This window comes from Blennius ocellaris (assembly GCF_963422515.1).
Source record: "Blennius ocellaris genome assembly, chromosome: 7".
NCBI lineage: Eukaryota > Metazoa > Chordata > Actinopteri > Blenniiformes > Blenniidae > Blennius > Blennius ocellaris.
In genome coordinates, this window is record NC_137656.1 from 11432991 (window position 1) to 11450616 (window position 17626).

The 17626-nt window shown below is 40.8% G+C and overlaps 2 protein-coding genes across 3 annotated transcripts; both read left to right on the forward strand.

Moving 5' to 3' along the window:
- The first annotated feature begins 18 nt into the window (after positions 1-18).
- Positions 19-6049, forward strand: znf131 (zinc finger protein 131). 2 transcript variants are annotated; one of them, XM_080499407.1, is made up of 9 exons: positions 19-94; positions 1718-1877; positions 1966-2067; positions 3275-3419; positions 3561-3666; positions 3852-4043; positions 4152-4527; positions 4658-4788; positions 5191-6049. In XM_080499407.1, the coding sequence occupies exons 2-9, from the start codon at positions 1736-1738 to the stop codon at positions 5713-5715; spliced, it is 1719 nt and encodes a 572-aa protein (XP_080355533.1). In that variant the 5' UTR covers positions 19-94; positions 1718-1735; the 3' UTR covers positions 5716-6049. The 2 variants fall into 2 exon arrangements, with proteins under 2 accessions (XP_080355533.1, XP_080355534.1); XM_080499408.1 differs by having other exon boundaries at positions 3852-4031; positions 4155-4527.
- Positions 6050-13229: 7180 nt separating this feature from the next.
- nim1ka (NIM1 serine/threonine protein kinase a) lies at positions 13230-16435 on the forward strand (the record flags this gene model as incomplete). Its single annotated transcript, XM_080499881.1, has 5 exons — positions 13230-13531; positions 13666-13778; positions 14820-14941; positions 15073-15219; positions 15677-16435. The coding sequence occupies 5 exons, from the start codon at positions 13230-13232 to the stop codon at positions 16433-16435; spliced, it is 1443 nt and encodes a 480-aa protein (XP_080356007.1).
- Positions 16436-17626: the final 1191 nt, after the last annotated feature.

Here is a 17626-nt window from a genome sequence, read left to right on the forward strand (position 1 = left end):
CCTTTTCGTAGCAACGGTGCTTGAACAGCAGTACATGCGTCGTTCTAAATATCGTCCGATAACAATTGTCTGAAGCAGCATAGCCAGACTTGGGGTAAGTATACCGATGGGGATTAACGCTTAATCGAACCCACAGTGGTTGCAATATGATATTCTGTCCGGGAAAAGTGTATTTTAATGCGCGGTTTGATGACGTAATGTTGTCTGTCAGACGCGAAATGGCGAGCATGCTAAAAGGCCCGTTACCTGCAGCCCTGCCGGGCTGGAGGTCGTGTCTCCCCTTTACTTCTCACTGGGGGACCGGTTGGATAGCTGTATCAACACCTCTTATGATATAATACGGAGTTGTGTATTTGCTGGGAGTGTGATCAGTTTTGTTTTCGAGCATCGGCGAGGGATATCGTTTTGTTTTTGCTAAATATGCTAACGCTAAGCTAGCAAACCTGTTTGGCTAGTTGAAAAAGCCCCATGTGACACTTAAATTACTATTTTCCTGTTAGTAACTATGTGATTAGTGATATATCTGGATCAACTCTTAAACTCCCGTGTGCATTAATTTTACTGCATTTATTAAAAGTTTTTCTTAAAGTTAATTTCACATAGAGCTCTTCGATTTTTGGTAGTAAGTTGTAATTCCAAAATACTTCTGTCCTAACTATTGCCATTTTACACATGTGCAGTCCTGCAAGCTTTTAACTAACCCAAAAGAACAAGTGCTGCTCAAGAGAGGGATACTTTGTATTGATGATGCAATAATTTCCCAGCATTGTCATCAAGTACTTTGTGGTTTTTGTGAAAGTAATCACACAAATAACATAGTTATTCTATTGCACTTCTTGAACAAAGTTGCTTCTTCCAGTATTTCAATCCAGGAAATCTGTATTCTTGAATTAAGTTGAGATTAACATATATCTTCGGTAGGTTTAATGTTTATGTGGGATGCCAACTCTCATCACTGAAGGCAATATCAATGCAAAGAGACATTGAGGTGACATTGTACATCTAGTAGAATTCCCCCATCGGGCACCTAACTATTTTCAAAGATGATACTGCTCACCCATAAAGCCAGATTTATTAAAGACTACCTCTACTTTCTTGGCATTGAAATGTTGTAGCGGCATGCCAGCACCAGGTGTACTTTTACTGTTGTATTGTCCAACACAATCATGTTGGCTTCACTTGTGATAAATGCTTGTTGAAGAATGAGATGCCATCCCACAGCAGTGCGTGAGCAGGTTAATGGCCACAGTAAAAAGAAGTTTGTGGCCACGCAATGTTCTTCCATATGTTAGTGAGGTGTCTGTTTGTTTAATAAATACATGGTTGAATTTCCAATATGTCTTGTTTTCGCAAACTTCAACGAATCAGAATCAACAGCAAACAACTGTCTTTCACTGGTGGAAAAGATTTGGCTTAATATTCATGGCTAAAACACATACAGTACTTGGCTCTGCATATTATTTCACATTCTTTTGATTGGGATATTGTGACAACAAATGCTGGCTTTAGAATCATCGGCTGATTCCTGCACCCTTAAATCTAACCCTTTAAACCAACGTTTTTCTTATGGAATTAATTATATAGGAACAGTTTGCATAAAACTAATTCTCTGCAAACAAATTCTAATTATATGACTGATCCATGTAGATATTGTCTATTGCAATATGTTTATAGGCCTCAGCTTATTTTTCTATTTGTCTTTCTTTTGCTCATACAGAGAGGCGTCAGGTCACTAATGGCAGAAGAGATGCAAGTGGAGGTGGAGGTAGAGATGAATGGAAGCGGTGAGTATCCAGCTCATTACAAAGTGATGATGGACAAGCTTAATGAACAACGGCAGCTGGATCAGTTCACTGACATCACATTGATTGTGGATGGTAAGTACTATTATAACGCACCTTTATTGCTAAAATTTGTAAATTATATGACTTTTTTTTTTTTTTGCATGTTTCTTTTCTACTGCAGGACATCAGTTCAGAGCCCATAAAGCGGTATTGGCAGCATGCAGTCAGTTTTTTCACAAGTTCTTTCAGGATTTCACACAAGAGCCACTGGTGGAAATTGAAGGTATTTTGTGTTTCAATTTAATTTATTCAAAGGGTGCACTCCAACAGGGACGTGTGTGAGTTGTTTAGAGCTGTCGCTCACATGGTCAATCAGATTTTCTTCCAAAACAGGGTTAATGGTGTGCCTCAAGAAGTTTATGTCTTTTGGATTTTGTAATTCATTTTGTCTTTATTTCAGAATACAGGCATTTAAAGTAGGACGTCTTCTTAGTGAAAATTAAGCCACCAGTGCTCTCTGGTGGTCATTGTATGTCATAGTGACCCTTCAGTGACTGTGAGACAGAAATCAGTCATGATTCTTTACATTGACAGATTTTGACAATCGCTCAGCTCGTGACCCAGGTTGCGTTCATTGCTGCCGTCTTTCACATTTCTGTTTTTACTTTCGGTGTTGTGTCTTTTTGGTTTAATTGACAACGCTTATATTGGGTACAGATCCATGTATGTAAGATATGTTTTGTTCTCCTGCAATTTAGCTAAGAAGCCAAATTGGCCATTGATATTTAATATTTGTGTGAGGAATACAATAATTTTGACAGTTTATCCATTAGCACCTTCTCAAAAAAGAATTTGTGTTGTATTGTAAATATGTGATAATTTTATTGAAGGAGATTTTAAACATCAAGTAGACACCCTTCAGCGCAGGATTTGGGTTATAATCTGCTGGAAGTATACGTCACGTCTGAAACTCCTCTCATGCTGTGATTAGCCTGTTTACATCTACTTTGTCTCTGCTGCATTTCGACTTGACCTCAAACCAACTTGAATCAAAACTCATCTCAGTAATATTTCGAAGAAGACTGAAACCTGCTTTTGTTTTGGTCTCGTTGTTTTGTAGTCAACAACCACGCCAGGGCTCGTTTATATCAAACCAAACCTGACATGGGTGAACGAATTCTTTCCATAGCTCCCTGCTTCATCTCGCCTTATTTGAAGTAATGAATAGCTATGTAGTTCTGCAACAGTCTAACAACAATACAATAGAATATAATAGAAATACCTTATTAAACCCAGAGGAAAATGCCTTCCCTCCACTCCACAAGTTATACAAGACTTGTGGCCTGCTTTGATTATACTGTACTGTGGCTTCTTTGCACTTAGCAGCTGACTTGTACTTTGGCTTCAACATTTGTTGGTATAGAGATCATTGCACCTCTTTGTCAGAGCAGGATTCACTAACCACTTGCCGTTCTGACACATTTAAACAGGAGTGAGTAACACAGCCTTTCGCCAGCTGATGGAGTTCACTTACACAGCCACTCTCGCTATAGCTGGGCAAGAAGAAGCGCATGATGTGTGGAAGGCGGCTGAATACCTACAAATGCAGGAAGCCATCAAAGCACTCAGCAATCAGTCAGTGTTTCATCTGAGTATTTACTTCTTAATGTTATCAGTGACATATTGAATGAACATGGTGAACGAGCTTGGAAGGAATTTGTCTCAAGAATACTCATACTAAATATTTTAACCTCTCAATGATCTCTTCTGTTGTAGACTAAATGAGGCTCCCTCACTGATGAAAAAGAAAGGTAAAAAAAGGAAGATTGCAGAGACGTCAAATGTGATTACAGAAACATTGCCCTCAGTGGAGGGTGAACAGGTCAGTATGTTTTTGATAGCCATTTACTTTAAAGTTACATGATGTACGCACAATTTTCATTGACTAGATGTGTCTTTCACTTTAGATTTGCCTCTTGCCTTGCAACTGTCTGTGCATGATTTAGAATTAGGTGAGCTTTGAGTACATTTTTGTAGCTTGAGACTCCTTTTGTTTATTGCTTGTAGAGGGAGATTGAAGTTTTCGGGGACGGAGCAATTGAAGTACAGGAGTCTGGGCTGGAGGAGGTTGTCGATGCTGCAAAGAATGCCCAGGTGACGTCGGATGACTCTGCTTTGGCACTCCTTGCTGACATAACGAGCAAATACCAGCAGGGAGAACCGACTCTACATGTGATCAAGAAGGAAGTAATACAAGAGGCATGAGGACTTTTTGAAATTTCTAAGTCGATGAAAGTTGGGAATAAGACATCTGATTTTGAAAAGATGAATTTTAACTACTGTCATTTCTGCGTTCATGCATTGCAGGAGGTTGTGTATCAGGAGGAATTAGTAGCTGCCCCCAAGGTATTGGAGAATGTCGAAGTTGTGGAGGTCCAGATTTCTCAAGTAGACAACATGTTCCGCTGCAGTAGGTGTGACCGCAACTTCAAGCAATACTACCACCTCAAGCAGCACTTGAAAACACACCAGGGTTCACTGGAGAAGCCCCATGTGTGTGGCCACTGCAGTAAAGCGTACTCTCGAGAAGGTGCCTTGAAGCAGCACATCAGCACGTTTCATTACGATGCTGAGGAACTGTCTCGAAACCAGAAGCCCCAAAAGAAAGTGCATGTTTGTGAATACTGCAGGAAGCACTTCGACCACTTTGGTCACTTTAAGGAGCATTTACGGAAGCACACTGGTAAGGAGAAAAATAAAAGTGTATCACTATAGTTTGCAGCCTAATTCTAAGCAGTTTGTTTAGCTATATTTGCCCATTACTCACATTATGAGTCCAACATATGTGCTTGTCTCCGTGTGCTTGTTTTTAGGTGAAAAACCTTATGAGTGTCCAGATTGTCATGAGCGATTTGCAAGGAACAGCACACTGAAGTGCCATATGGCAGCCTGTCAGAACGGGGCCGGAGCCAAGAAAGGACGAAAGAAGCTCTATGAATGTCAGGTACTGTTTCACCACAATCGAACACGGTGCTGGCAGGAGGCAGGCCTCACTACATCCCTTCAGGTCTGCCTCCATTCTTTGTGAAATAGATTCAGCCTCGCACTCAAAATAAAAACACACCAAAACTTTGTGTTATTCATAAGATAAAAGTGCAAATTTCAAGCACGGCAGTTTTTTAATTTTTAGTCCTGCACAACCTGTGATTTTAACTTGTATTTAGATGCTAGATCAGTGAGAGTTTAAGATCTGGGGTGGGAGTCTCCGGGTGCAAGGACAACAGGAAGAACTCCGCATTGCAAGTGTAATGTAAACAATGTTGGCCCTTTGTTGACAACAACCATCACCCGACACTTGAAAAATGTATTATTTTTAACAATCTCATTCATGTTCTTCTCCCATCAGGTCTGCAGCAGTGTGTTCAACAGCTGGGACCAGTTCAAAGACCATCTTGTGAGCCACACTGGAGTCAAGCCAAATCACTGCACAATGTGCGACATGTGGTTCACTCACGCCAATGAGCTGAAGGCCCACCTCAAAGACGTCCACTCCATCGAGGAGAAGTCAAGTGAAGAAGTGGTCATTTCGGACTCCGCCGCCACAGCCGCTCTCACCATTGCAACGCAGAGCATAGAGGGAGGGGGAACGGTCCTGCTGGATGACGGGATCCAAGTCGAACACGTTACAATGGAGCCTGTAGAAGTGGTGGAAATGGCGGAGACGACGACGGTTGTGGTGGAGGACGGCGGGGTGACGGAGATGTGTGAGGAGGACGTGGAGAGACTAAAACAGGCAGGGGTGCAGATCCAAGTGGTGCATGTGACCACGACTGCAGTGGATGAGGAGCATGTGGTGAACTCTCAGGTGGGAGTCGAGGTGGAGGAAGAGGTGGTCAACGTTGAGGACGCAATCCAAACAGTGGTTGTATGAGAATGTGGATTAAGATGAGCAAACACTTTTTGGATGAGGGTGGGATGCAGCATGTCGCCTCAATATGACCTTGAATGTCTCTTTTCCCAATACCCACAATCTGAACTCTGAATTTATTTATTTTGAAGCTGTTTGCCATTATAATGCACAGGCATGGTGTCTCCAGTGCGTCTTCAATCCGTTTTCATTGTTTGTTTTTTTTAATGTGTCGAGTTTGTCATTTTTATGATTTCCTTTTAAACTTGGCTCACTTGGCATCATGATTTGACAACAAAGGACATTTTGCAGCTCATTTAACACCTGTCATTTGCTGTAGTTTTCTCAAACTGTTATTGCTGCAATTTTGCTAATGTTTATTTTCATATCAACTTTTGGTGTTTTCATAAAAAAAGAGAGATCAGAAATAAAACTGGTTTTGAGGATGACCTGCTATTTTATCCATATGAGGTTTAGTTTTGATCACCAGCTGTTGAATGTACCGGTATTGATGTTTGAAATGTTTCATGAAATGTTTTCCACAAGAAAAATATGACTTTGGTTGCAGTGTAACATAGTGGTTAGTGCTATTGCTTCACAGTAGGATGAACTGGTTTCAGTGCAAGGGTAGGTCCTTTCTGTGTAGAGTTTGCATGATCTCCACACAGTCAAAAATTGTCTGTCTCTCTGGGGTGAACCAGTAATGGACAGGCGACCTCTCCAGCTCCACACGCCAGAATGGTTGGAGTAATCAGAACTTTATTTGGAATATTTTGCATTTGCTCTATGGAGAATAGCAATATTATATTTTACTCAGACATCTCTGAGTAAACTTCAGCATCATATAGGTATCAAGACTGGGACAGCTGTCTACTTTTAGGGGGGAGGAAATCACCCGACTTTGGTGGCTTTTGAGTAATCTCAACTAGAGTATCTCACACTACTTTCAGGAGGGTGTCTGCTGGGTTATTATTAGAGATTAATCTGTGTTATTTGGGTGTTGAGAGACTTGAAGACAACCTAAATGACACATTGATTTTTTTAATAAGGCTTCAGTCCACAGAATTCATGAAAGTGGGTGCTTATATTATAATTAGAAGAAAAAAAAAATCAATATGCTGGTGTTTGTTTAGCTCGTAAATACAGGAAGCACGCACCTTTCAACGCCATTAGATTACTCTTACGGCCACGTGCTGGTCCCCTGACCCCACCTTGACCTGGTGCAACACGCACATGCACGCGCGCGCGCGCCTACTGAGTTCAGGTTACCTGGGCGAGTGTGCACACAACACGGGACTGCTCCCAATGAACCGATCTGAAGAGGAAGAGGGCTTAACGTCGGCATCTGATTGGACGCGGGGTGAACGAGGCCCTCCTCAGGCAGCTGCTGATTGGTCCGCTCGCCCGCCCGTTAGGTGGATTTCCCTCGCAACAGCCTGCAGGGAGAAGCTGCGGAGCAGACGATGGGCTCAATGTCACCCGGCTCGTCACTGAGGATGGCTGTGGCAGCGGGGTCGGTAAACGCTGTCGCCGCGGGCTCGGGGAGACGCTCCCGCATGTAAGATTGATTCTCACCGGTCACATCCGAGGTGTTTTTAAAAGGGCTCGGTTATTGACGAGAGATGCTCTCAGTGGACGGCCTGCTGCGGGGGATTATTAACTGTTGACTGTCGTTAAATGCGTGGAGACAAATTACTTTGTGTTAATGGCAATAAGCTTTTGCTCAAATACTTGCACGTTTTTTTTCTTGTAAATATTGTGTTTATTTTAAAGTAGAATTCATGGCAGTCAAGAATCACTGTAATCTCACTATTGCAGGGTTCGAATCATCTACCCATACGAGGTTAAGACTCAAAATAGACATTCTTTTTTGTCGACACATGCATTTTTTTGTGTTTGTTCATGTTTTTTTTTTTCTGTTGAAACAGTACTGGTCGTTATTACGTTATGGTCGTTATTACGTTATTAACTTTTCTTCCTTGACCACCCTTTCACGCACGTGTCACACGTGCGTGAAAGGGTGCACGTGCACTGTGTAATGCTTCACTTTGGGGTAATCAGCAGGAGTCCAATTAACTTCTTTTCCATTTCTGATTCAGCAAAACTCACTGACACCAAGCTACGAATGGACTGATCCTGCACCTGTTGCACTCAGATTGAAGTTTCAGTTATTATCTTTTTTTTATGACTAATCTAATGTTCATTGGAGTTCTTCCTCAGTGTTTTGTTCAAGTTGAAACCAATCAAAGATATACACAGATGCACATTAGAAACACTAAATCAAGTCATCATGAAATTACTTCGTTGTAAGAAATAACTGGCTTGTACAACCACTGAAAAAAAAAAAAGTGCAATTAAATAAGGTGTCATAGATAATATATGTGTTTTCTCCCTACTATAGGAAGCTGATGACCATATGATGTGGACAATCAGGTTGGTGAATTGTAATGTTTTGCAGGATGAGAGCAATCTACCTGAATGTATTTCCTGGGAAAGTGTGTTTTTCTTATTGACAACATTGTCTTCAGTTGTAATTCTTTTGAGGACCCAACAGTCAGGGGGAATGAAGCAGTGTGCTTCCGGCGTTTTGTTTCGTTTTTCTTTCTGTGAAACAAATCTCTTTCATCTGCAGATCATGAATGACAAGCACACTCACATGGCTCTTTAAAGCTAGAAGAAATAAATGACCAAATAGATATTCCATTTGGATCATGGGCTCCAGGATTTATGGTGTCTGCTGCATTGTTATTTTGCTCTCTGCACACACAGTGTCATGGTAACTTTGTTCAGGCCTCAGAGACACACAGTACCTAGCTGGCTGTGTTGCTAACAACGATGTGCAGAACAGTATTATGTGTTCTGTTGTGAGGTTTGTGTAATCACAGTTTTTGTCTTTTGCAGCTACAGTAGTTAATGTACAAATGTACAAAGACAAACAACATTAGCTGGAATAAAAGGAACAGAGTGCTCCCATATTTATGATGACCATTCCCAGAATATTTCCTTGTGCTGTGCCTTCAGTGGACACAGATGCCAATGCTGGTGTGGTTTGGACTGTTTGTTCATGAGAGTGAAGGAAAGAGTTTAAGAGGTCAGCCCGGTTTTTCTGAAATGTGAAATATTTGCCCCGTAGATTCCACAGGCCCCTGCCTCTCTGTTCCTATGCGCCCCGTGTCCTTCATTGTTACAGTTCTTTCACTCCTGTCAGCTGTGTGTCTCAATTACCACAGTGGGGAGCTTTGTGTGCGGATCTCGCTGTACGAGCACACTCGTGTATGGATTTACCCGGCTGTGCTCGTGTCTGGTCTGAAGAAAAGATGTATGAATATGCACCTGGAAAAGAGTGAGTAAGATGTAAAAAAAAAATGCTGGAATGAAAGGCAAATTTAGAGACTTTCCAATGAGAGGAGAATTCTCTCATTCAGAGAAGCAGCTCCTCCATGTGCTCACCTTCTCTGAGTCGTGACATAGAGGCTTGCTTTTGAAGGGAAACATAACAGATGGAAAGAGCGCGTTAGCGTGGATCCACAGCTGCTGTGGATGGGCTCTTATGTTTTCTGTGTTTGGAGTGTGTGAAGAGGCTGCTGAGGCCAGCAGAGTGATCAGCAGGCAAGTGCTTCGGGCAAGCCCCGTCTCTTCTCCTCGGGGATTCTCAGACAAATGATTGACTGTCTGGTGAGTGAGAACAGAGCTGTACTTGACAAAGCTAATTGTGTTTGCTCATTAAGAGCTGTTTGCAGACTCATTGACATATCCGTGATCACTATATACTGATATGAGTTTTATATATAAGAAACAAAGGACTGGACTGAATGCAAGTCACTAAAATGTTTTTTTTAATATTTGTGACTTTTGTGGACAACTTGTTAATTTTACCATCAGGGAACTGCAATGGATATTTCTATAATGTGATGCAAAATCTGTTGGGATTTTCTTAATCTGTACAAAGTAAAACTGTACATTGAAGCAGAGTACAGTTTAAAACACAGGCTTGTCCAATAACAGACTCTGCAGTTTACAGATTTTCCTGTTCATATTTAAGGTTGTACAAGTGCTCAACAGTTTTTTATGAAACAATTGGTTTACACTCATTTTAAGGTCAATTTAACACCTTTTAAATCAATGTTAGCAAATTGCTATGAAAAAATAGAACTGCAATGAAAACAAAACAATTTGAGAATAAACATACACACATTATTCAAGGAACAATAACTCCAATGAGTACACAATAGCAATAACTGACAGACAAATGTACTTCAAACATAATAGCAGAATTTCAAGTAAAATGTAAAATAGGCTCATGGAGTCAGACAAAATATTGAATAGGATACAAAGTAACAGTTAATATTCAATTTTGAGACACACACGGTAAAGTTGAGCTCTAAAAAAAAAAGCTACGAGGAGTTCTCTTCGCACAATAACAGCAGAATTCATGTGACAGATTGAGTCAATTTATGCCTTGATCGTTCAAAATGTTAAAAATCGATCCAAACAAACATTTTATGAGGAACCCTATTACACATTGTGCATTGATCTGTCTCCATAAACTCAGCTCAGAATATTGTGATATGGTATATTCCATATTCATGAAATCAAGCATACTTAATGGATATAGTGTTATTTTGAGCCTCTGTAGGACTCGAACCTCAGTGCACCCAGTCAATTGTAAGATATTTTATGCATTGTACCCCTTCTTCGTCCAGTTACTCTGTTGCTCATCTTTTTCTGACAGCTTTGACAATTATTTTCCATACTGTGTTCTTTTATTACTCAGTCATGTCACATTTCATTTCATGCTTGGAGGTCCTTAGCACACCATGTAATGACTTCATAGTGAATGCAAGTGAATGAGCATCAGGAAAAACACCATCCCAACTGGATGTTTTGTATGTGGGGTCTATTGCATGCAAATCCATCATTTGAATACTGCTGTTCGTGGTGTTATTATCAGCTGATCATGTTCATGCTCACAAACTGAAAGTGCAATCTACTTGCTTGAGCATGTAATTTCTCACACTTTGTTAGTAAATCATGCTGAGAGCCTCTTAAAACATGTTTTTGAACCGTGAGAGGAAAACAAAGAGTACAAACCCCGCAGGCCCCCTTTTTGAACAATCGGTCTTTCCTTCTTCCAGCGGAGTGCTTTTTCTTCAAGGTCCACGTGTATCTATGTTAGTGTGCTTTTATATGGATTGGCCATCTTATTCATGCAATTAATGTGAGTATTTTCTGCCTGATTGAAGCTCTATGTAAGTGTCATTAAAATACTGTCTGCTCTCTTCTTTTGCACTCAGTGCTGGTTAATGTCTAATCCTCAGCCTGAGGAAAACAGACACTGAGTGTCCATCACTAAGCAACCAGGTTTCATTGTCAGTAAAAGGAGTCCAAAAATACTTTTAACCTATTCTTGTGTTTTGATCAGAGGGTCCACTTACTTTTTCCAAATAGTTTTGCTGAGCCTTGGTAGGTGTTGCTCTGGCATAGTACCTTAATATTCTGGTTAAAAAAAAATGAAGGCACTAATGGTTGAGACATATTTGTGTTTAACAGATCCTAAGAAAATGTTTAACCGAATATTACTCTCACTGAAAAATACATTGTCTTGTTTGTACGGTCTCAGAGTGCTCCTTCCTCCCCTCTTACCATTGAACTTTTTATTCCGTGCACAAATGTCCTTTTAGTCTTATTTACACACATAAAAGACGACTAATCAATGTGTGTTGCTTTGTGCTTTAAAGTGGAGGCCTTTTTTCTGTTCGCAAGTCTTTTTAGGCCGCCTGAGATCAATGCGTAGATATTCATGGTGTGATGACAGGAAGGCGTTTGAAGGCTGGGAGGCCTCACAAAAGAGAATAGCTTTGATTTCCTCGTAAGGTTTTAATATAGACTAATTCATTTTAACATAGGGACAAATGAGAGTGTCCCTCTATGAATGCACCTTGTTACAATGAGTTAACCATCTGTAGCCTTGATTCAAAATTATCATCTTCTGGCTCACAGTTTTAGTCATAGCAATCATACAACTCATTTTTGCATCATTTTGATGTTTTTCTTTTTCCTCTCATGGGGCATTGTTAGAACTTTGTCCTCAAAGCAGCATGGAATTATCACCTACTTACTCTTATACAATCTCACATGCACACACAAACACACATGGTGGTTGCGCTTACTAGGCAATTTAAAGTGACGCAGGCATAGTTTGTGTGATGTAAGTTTCCTTGTTTTCTCAGGGAGCAATGGGAGCTCTGATTTGTTTTCCTTGGTTCTCATGGCAACATCAGCTTGAGCTGCACTTGGAGTAGGATAATTAAGTAAGATTTCAAAAGATACTCGTTTTAATACTGCACGGGCACAATTGTGTTAACCTTTACATTTGAACACTTTAATGTGGATGCTGAAACACTGGTTTCACTAATTGCTTTATTGCAGATAAAATGCTCACCATTCTGAAACATGAACATGTAACAAGTGAATTTTCGTATGCAAAAATGTTTATGTTTGTATGTGTTTTGTTTTGGTTTTTTTTCTTCCAGGTTGTCTCATTGAGAACATAATGGCTGGACCCTGACACTATCATCTGTTCAAACGCCCCCCATCCAGCCCCTCTTCCCTCCTCCTCACCCCGTGGTCTATTTATACCCTGGGGACTCAGAAGGGTCCATTAAAGCTCCAGCAGATCTCGTCAGTAGGCGACAGCAGTGAACATGCATCCGGTGACACATGGTCTATCTGACCTGTGTGTTCGCCACGTCTACGCCTTCTTGAAGCTCGATGTGAGGAAACCGAAAGCAACAACCAGTAGAAATTCTTAAGATGCAACGAGACGGCTTCAAGCTACAGCTGACCTGCTGACTATGACGTTCCACTGGTGTGAGGACAGTCTCAGCTGCAGCAGATGTGGGACATTTTGAATGGAGCAAAACTTGTGCATTATGTCCTATTTAGGCTAAATCACATACCATTGGTTTATTGACTCGGTTTACTAAATAGTTCTGTTCTTTGGGCAAAGACACTGATGGGATTTACCTCCTAAATGGCTCGAACTTATGAAGGTAAGTCAAGTTTCAGAGCAAATTAGCTTTTACTCTGAATACTTGATCATTTAAGTCAGTAAAATGTTTATGTTGAAGGATCATGAATGACCTTTTGCATTTGTGTTTCATACTGTGAACATTATTTTCTACTCTTTGTTAGCATCAAGAAGAAACTATTTCCTCTGTTATTGTAAAAATGTCAAAAAAAATCTTTGGAAAAACTATTGTAAAAATATTAAAATGCATTTGTAATATCTAAAACAAGTTTAAGAGAAGCAGCACCAAATATATTTATTTTTGCTTCTATCAGGTTATTTTTGGACTTTTGCCTTGTTTAGCATCACATACTAAATAGTGCCTACGACTGTATGTTGTTGAGTAACACACTGTCTTGAACTATGTACTGCATCAGAACCAAATTGATGAATTTTTGTTTCTGTGCTTCCAGCCCTGCATCTCTCAGCTATGAGTTAATTCGGCTGCACCCTGGGGGTTCCTTGCAGGATGACGGCTGTCTGCCCTGCTGAAAGTACCCCAGAAGGGGCTGATCCTGGGGCAGCAGGCTCCAAAGGGTCAGGGGCAGCAGGCACCTCAGGGACCAGCTCAGTTTCAGGGGTGGAGACTGGGGAGTCTATCGGAGAATCGATCAGTGGCTCCATCGGAGGGACAGCTGTGGGTGCCAGCCAAAGGTACTCTCGCTCCACCCGCCAGGACAGCTCCGACATCAACACAGATGACGAGGGCGCCACTGTCCGCCGCCTCACTCCACTGGAAAGGCTGAACCTGGATATGTGCCAGGACGAAAGGTAAGGTTAAAAAAAAAAAAAAAAAAACTTCTTTGTTATAATTGATATTGTCATCACTGTTCCATAAATGTTTTTATTGTGTGTGTTATGGCTCCATTACAGTAAACATTTTCTCTTTCGTACTGTGCTGATAGGGTGGTTCGAGAGCTCACGGTTGGCAGAAGGATCGGCTTCTACAAAATTCGTGGAGAGATCGGTTGTGGCAATTTCTCCCATGTCAAACTCGGAATTCACGCGCTCACCAAAGGTGAAGCCTTATGAGTAGTTTGACTAAATTGACAGTGCGGAAAAAAAATCCAATGTCACATTCAGCATTACATTTGCGTGATAAGTTGTCTGATAAACAGTTGTTTTTTTTTTTTTTAATGAACCGCAACATAAATTTTTCTTTGTACCAACTCACTAACAAGGCCATGTGTGCCTGCTTGACCAAGTGGGCTGATTCAGCCACAAAGAGACAGATTGTCGGCTGCCCTTGAGCAGATGGATTGATTAGAGATCTACAGTTTCCTTAGCGACGGCTAAAATTGCTGCATGCCTCATCAAAGGCTAAAGAGAGATGGAGGAAAGTGAGTGTGAGCGTGTGTGTGTGTGTGCGCTATCAAGTCAAAAACAGTATGAGCTGCAATGCATATTGAATGTTCCTATTGAAAGCTATGTCACTGTCACTGAACAGGAGCCTAATGCCAACCTTAATAATGCATACTGAAGCACAATTAGATATCTCAACACCATTTTGCTTCTCAGCAAGTTTTCAGGATTTAGTTACCTGAGTTTAATGTGGTGTATGAATCATTCAAAGGATACAGCTGATATTTGTGCTATTCAAATTTTATACTTGTAAAATATTGAGATTTTTTTTTAAGTGCTCACTTTCTAGAAATCATTTGTTTCTCTTGTGTTTAAAAAGGGTATTTAGGGAAAAAAAGGAAAATTTTCCCTGATTCTGAGAACCTGTTTTATTTTTTTTCTTCTTCTTCTTTTCGCATTTGGTCTAAAGGTGAAAATAGATCCCCAGAGAGAAGATAATCAGGAAAGGTGCTTTCCTTTCACGGGGCAACTAATCCTCCATCAAATTAACTATCGACGACTGTCAGTCTTGTTAGCTTCAGGGTCGACTCTTAGTTTAAAAGGTGATCCCAGACAAACACGGCCATGTTAATGCCACAGAAATATGCTTATTTTATGTTTTTTTCATCTATAAGAACAAGTAAATTATCTTTCTTTATTTTAGATGACCTACTGTATATAACTAGCTGTCTGTAAATTCCTTTCTTGGCATCACCAGACAAAGTAGCCATAAAAATTTTGGACAAAACCAAGTTGGATCAGAAGACCCAGAGGCTGCTGTCCAGAGAGATTTCTAGCATGGAGAAACTACATCATCCCAATATCATCCGCCTCTATGAGGTTTGACTCTTATTTGACGAGCTTTCTTCTCCATCTTTTAGATTAACTTTATCACAAAGTGCTGCTAATCTGGTGTTTCTATTTATAAGGCATTAAGGTGTTGCTCACATATTTGTTTTATTTTGTTTTAGGTGGTGGAGACTTTGTCACGGTTACACCTGGTGATGGAGTATGCTGGAGGAGGGGAGCTCTACACCAAGATTACTACAGAAGGGAAACTTTCTGACACAGACAGCAAGATTGTCTTTGCTCAGATCCTCTCCGCTGTCAAACACATGGTAAAGGAAAGGAAAAGGCAGTGTGTAATGCTGAGGCCTACCCCAGCTCTTAAACCCCCTCCCCACCAGCAGTATTACTGAAATGTATTATTCCCAGAATACTTTTGGAAGCAGTATTGGTGATTTGTTTTTAAATTTGACTTTGAATAAGTTAAGTATTTACAAGTAGAATTGTGTGCATCAATCAGTAAGTCAATCAATCAGTCAGTCAACTTTCTACCAAACACAACAGTGGCTGCTGCAACATATTTAAGTCTCATCAGCATCTTGTCTAAACATGTTTCTTCTAACAGTTTTGAGGCCCTTAACCCTGCTGTATTCTATGCACATTGTCATTTCTTAGATTATAACAAACTGTGAGAAGTGAAGGATCTATGATGTGTAAATACAGATTCAGCTAAATTGCTTTTTCTATTCTCCCATCACATTTTTAAGATTTTCCTTACATCTTTCACAGCATGAAAACAACATCATCCACCGTGACTTGAAGGCAGAAAACGTCTTCTACACCAGTAGCTTTTGCGTCAAAGTGGGGGACTTTGGCTTCAGCACACTGAGTCGTCGTGACGAGACGCTCAACACGTTCTGTGGTTCACCGCCTTATGCCGCGCCAGAACTCTTTCGCGACGAGCATTACGTCGGCATCTTTGTGGACATCTGGGCCTTGGGTGTGATGCTGTTCTTCATGGTGAATGGCACCATGCCATTCAGGGCAGACACTGTCGCCAAACTGAAGCGATGCATCATGGAGGGGGCCTACGTCCTGCCCTCCTGGATGCCCGACGCATGCCAAAGGCTGATCAGGGGGATTCTGCAGCCGATACCAACTGACCGCTGCACGGTGGAGCAGATGATGGGTTGTGAGTGGCTGCTCCCTGTCGACTTCCCTCGTGCCATGGAGCCATTTAAACTTGACCCATCACACCTGGCAGAGAATGAACCATCTGAACTCCCGGAGGAGGAGGTAGAGGTCAAAGCGGCACTGGAGACACTGGGAATCACCTCAGAACACATCGTCAATAACCAGGGGAAGGACTGCAGGAGCTCCATCACTGGAGTTTATCGGATACTGCTCCATCGTGCTCACAGGAAACGGGTCACTGACAGCATACCCGCCGTCACACCAGCAGTTGGACCAACAAAGAAAAGTAAAAAGGAACGGCTAAAAGTATACCGAAGTTTACGGCACACTTCTAAACTATGTGTGATTCTGTGACAAAACTCCTGGCTTCACACTGGAGATTCATAGACTAATTATAGTATCTTCATTCAAAGTCTGAGAGGAGACTGCATGAATTACATTAGATTTTCTGGGGGAAAATTTACTTTTCAACCCAGTTGTATGAATTAAAATTAGGGTATATATTATAATTGCACTCAGCTGTTTAAAAAAAGACATTTTTGACTTTACTACATGGGTGTGACACTCATTTTAAGGGCCACATATGTGGTCATATTTGATTTCAAGTGGGCTGGACCAGTAAAATATTGGAATATATAGTGACCTTGAACTAAACACAACATTGTCCCTTTAACTTGCAGTGGAAAGGAGCATGATTACATTGTGAAACAGACTACATTGATACCTTTTTACTTATTTGTTGGCAATAAGGTAACTTTCTGCCTCTGATCTTTCACTCTCTTCCAGTGCTGGCAGCTATACACAGTAGTTTTGACCGCTTCAGATGGCCAATATCATTGATCAGCATTTAAAATCTGTGGTCTGTAAAGAAAGAGGGTCCCACTCAAGCAACCACAGGCCACACAAGTTCATCTTCAGAAATATCATGACCACCATCTCAATACAACACAGTGTAACTTCTGCCACAACAAGTATCAGAAGAAACACAAAAACAAATGATGTGATGTTCAAAACAACACCAGTGCTGGATTTAAACAATAATTGGCAAATTCCTATAAAAGTAAATGATGGACAACATCCAGTTTCTCCAATTACTCCCATATCTAACATGTATTTCCTTCCTCATGGTACTGGCAGTGTACACAGATGACATACAATATGTTATTCTCACTAACGTGCTTCATAACACCTCAGTGGGGTGATATAGTGCAGTCCAGACTTACTTTCCTGATAGTACTGCTAAAATTAATTCCAGACTAAACCAGCCATCATTGAAAAAATTTAAAAACAGCAGTTACATTGGTTGAAGAATTTCAATCAATGTCATTAACATTAATACACTTTACTAGGTCATTGTCTGAGCCACAATAGACCTGATGGCAGGTTGGTTTTGACCTACAGGCCATACGTTTGACATCTCTGCTTTAGTATGCTGGCAAATCTTCCGGATTGATCCAAAAGGGTAATTTATTTTGATGATAAGAAAGCATTTGAGAGTGGATATTATATAAGTCATGTAGAGCAGACATTTATATTTCATATCTG

What these genes read in the sequence shown, in the direction of transcription:
- znf131 (XM_080499407.1), top strand. Translation starts at nt 1,736, where the DNA reads ATGGCAGAAGAGATGCAAGTGGAGGTGGAGGTAGAGATGAATGGAAGC. An exon ending in CATCACATTGATTGTGGATG is followed by an intron (nt 1,878 to 1,965) that starts GTAAGTACTATT and finishes TTTCTACTGCAG; the next exon opens with GACATCAGTTCAGAGCCCAT. An exon ending in GCATTTACGGAAGCACACTG is followed by an intron (nt 4,528 to 4,657) that starts GTAAGGAGAAAA and finishes GCTTGTTTTTAG; the next exon opens with GTGAAAAACCTTATGAGTGT.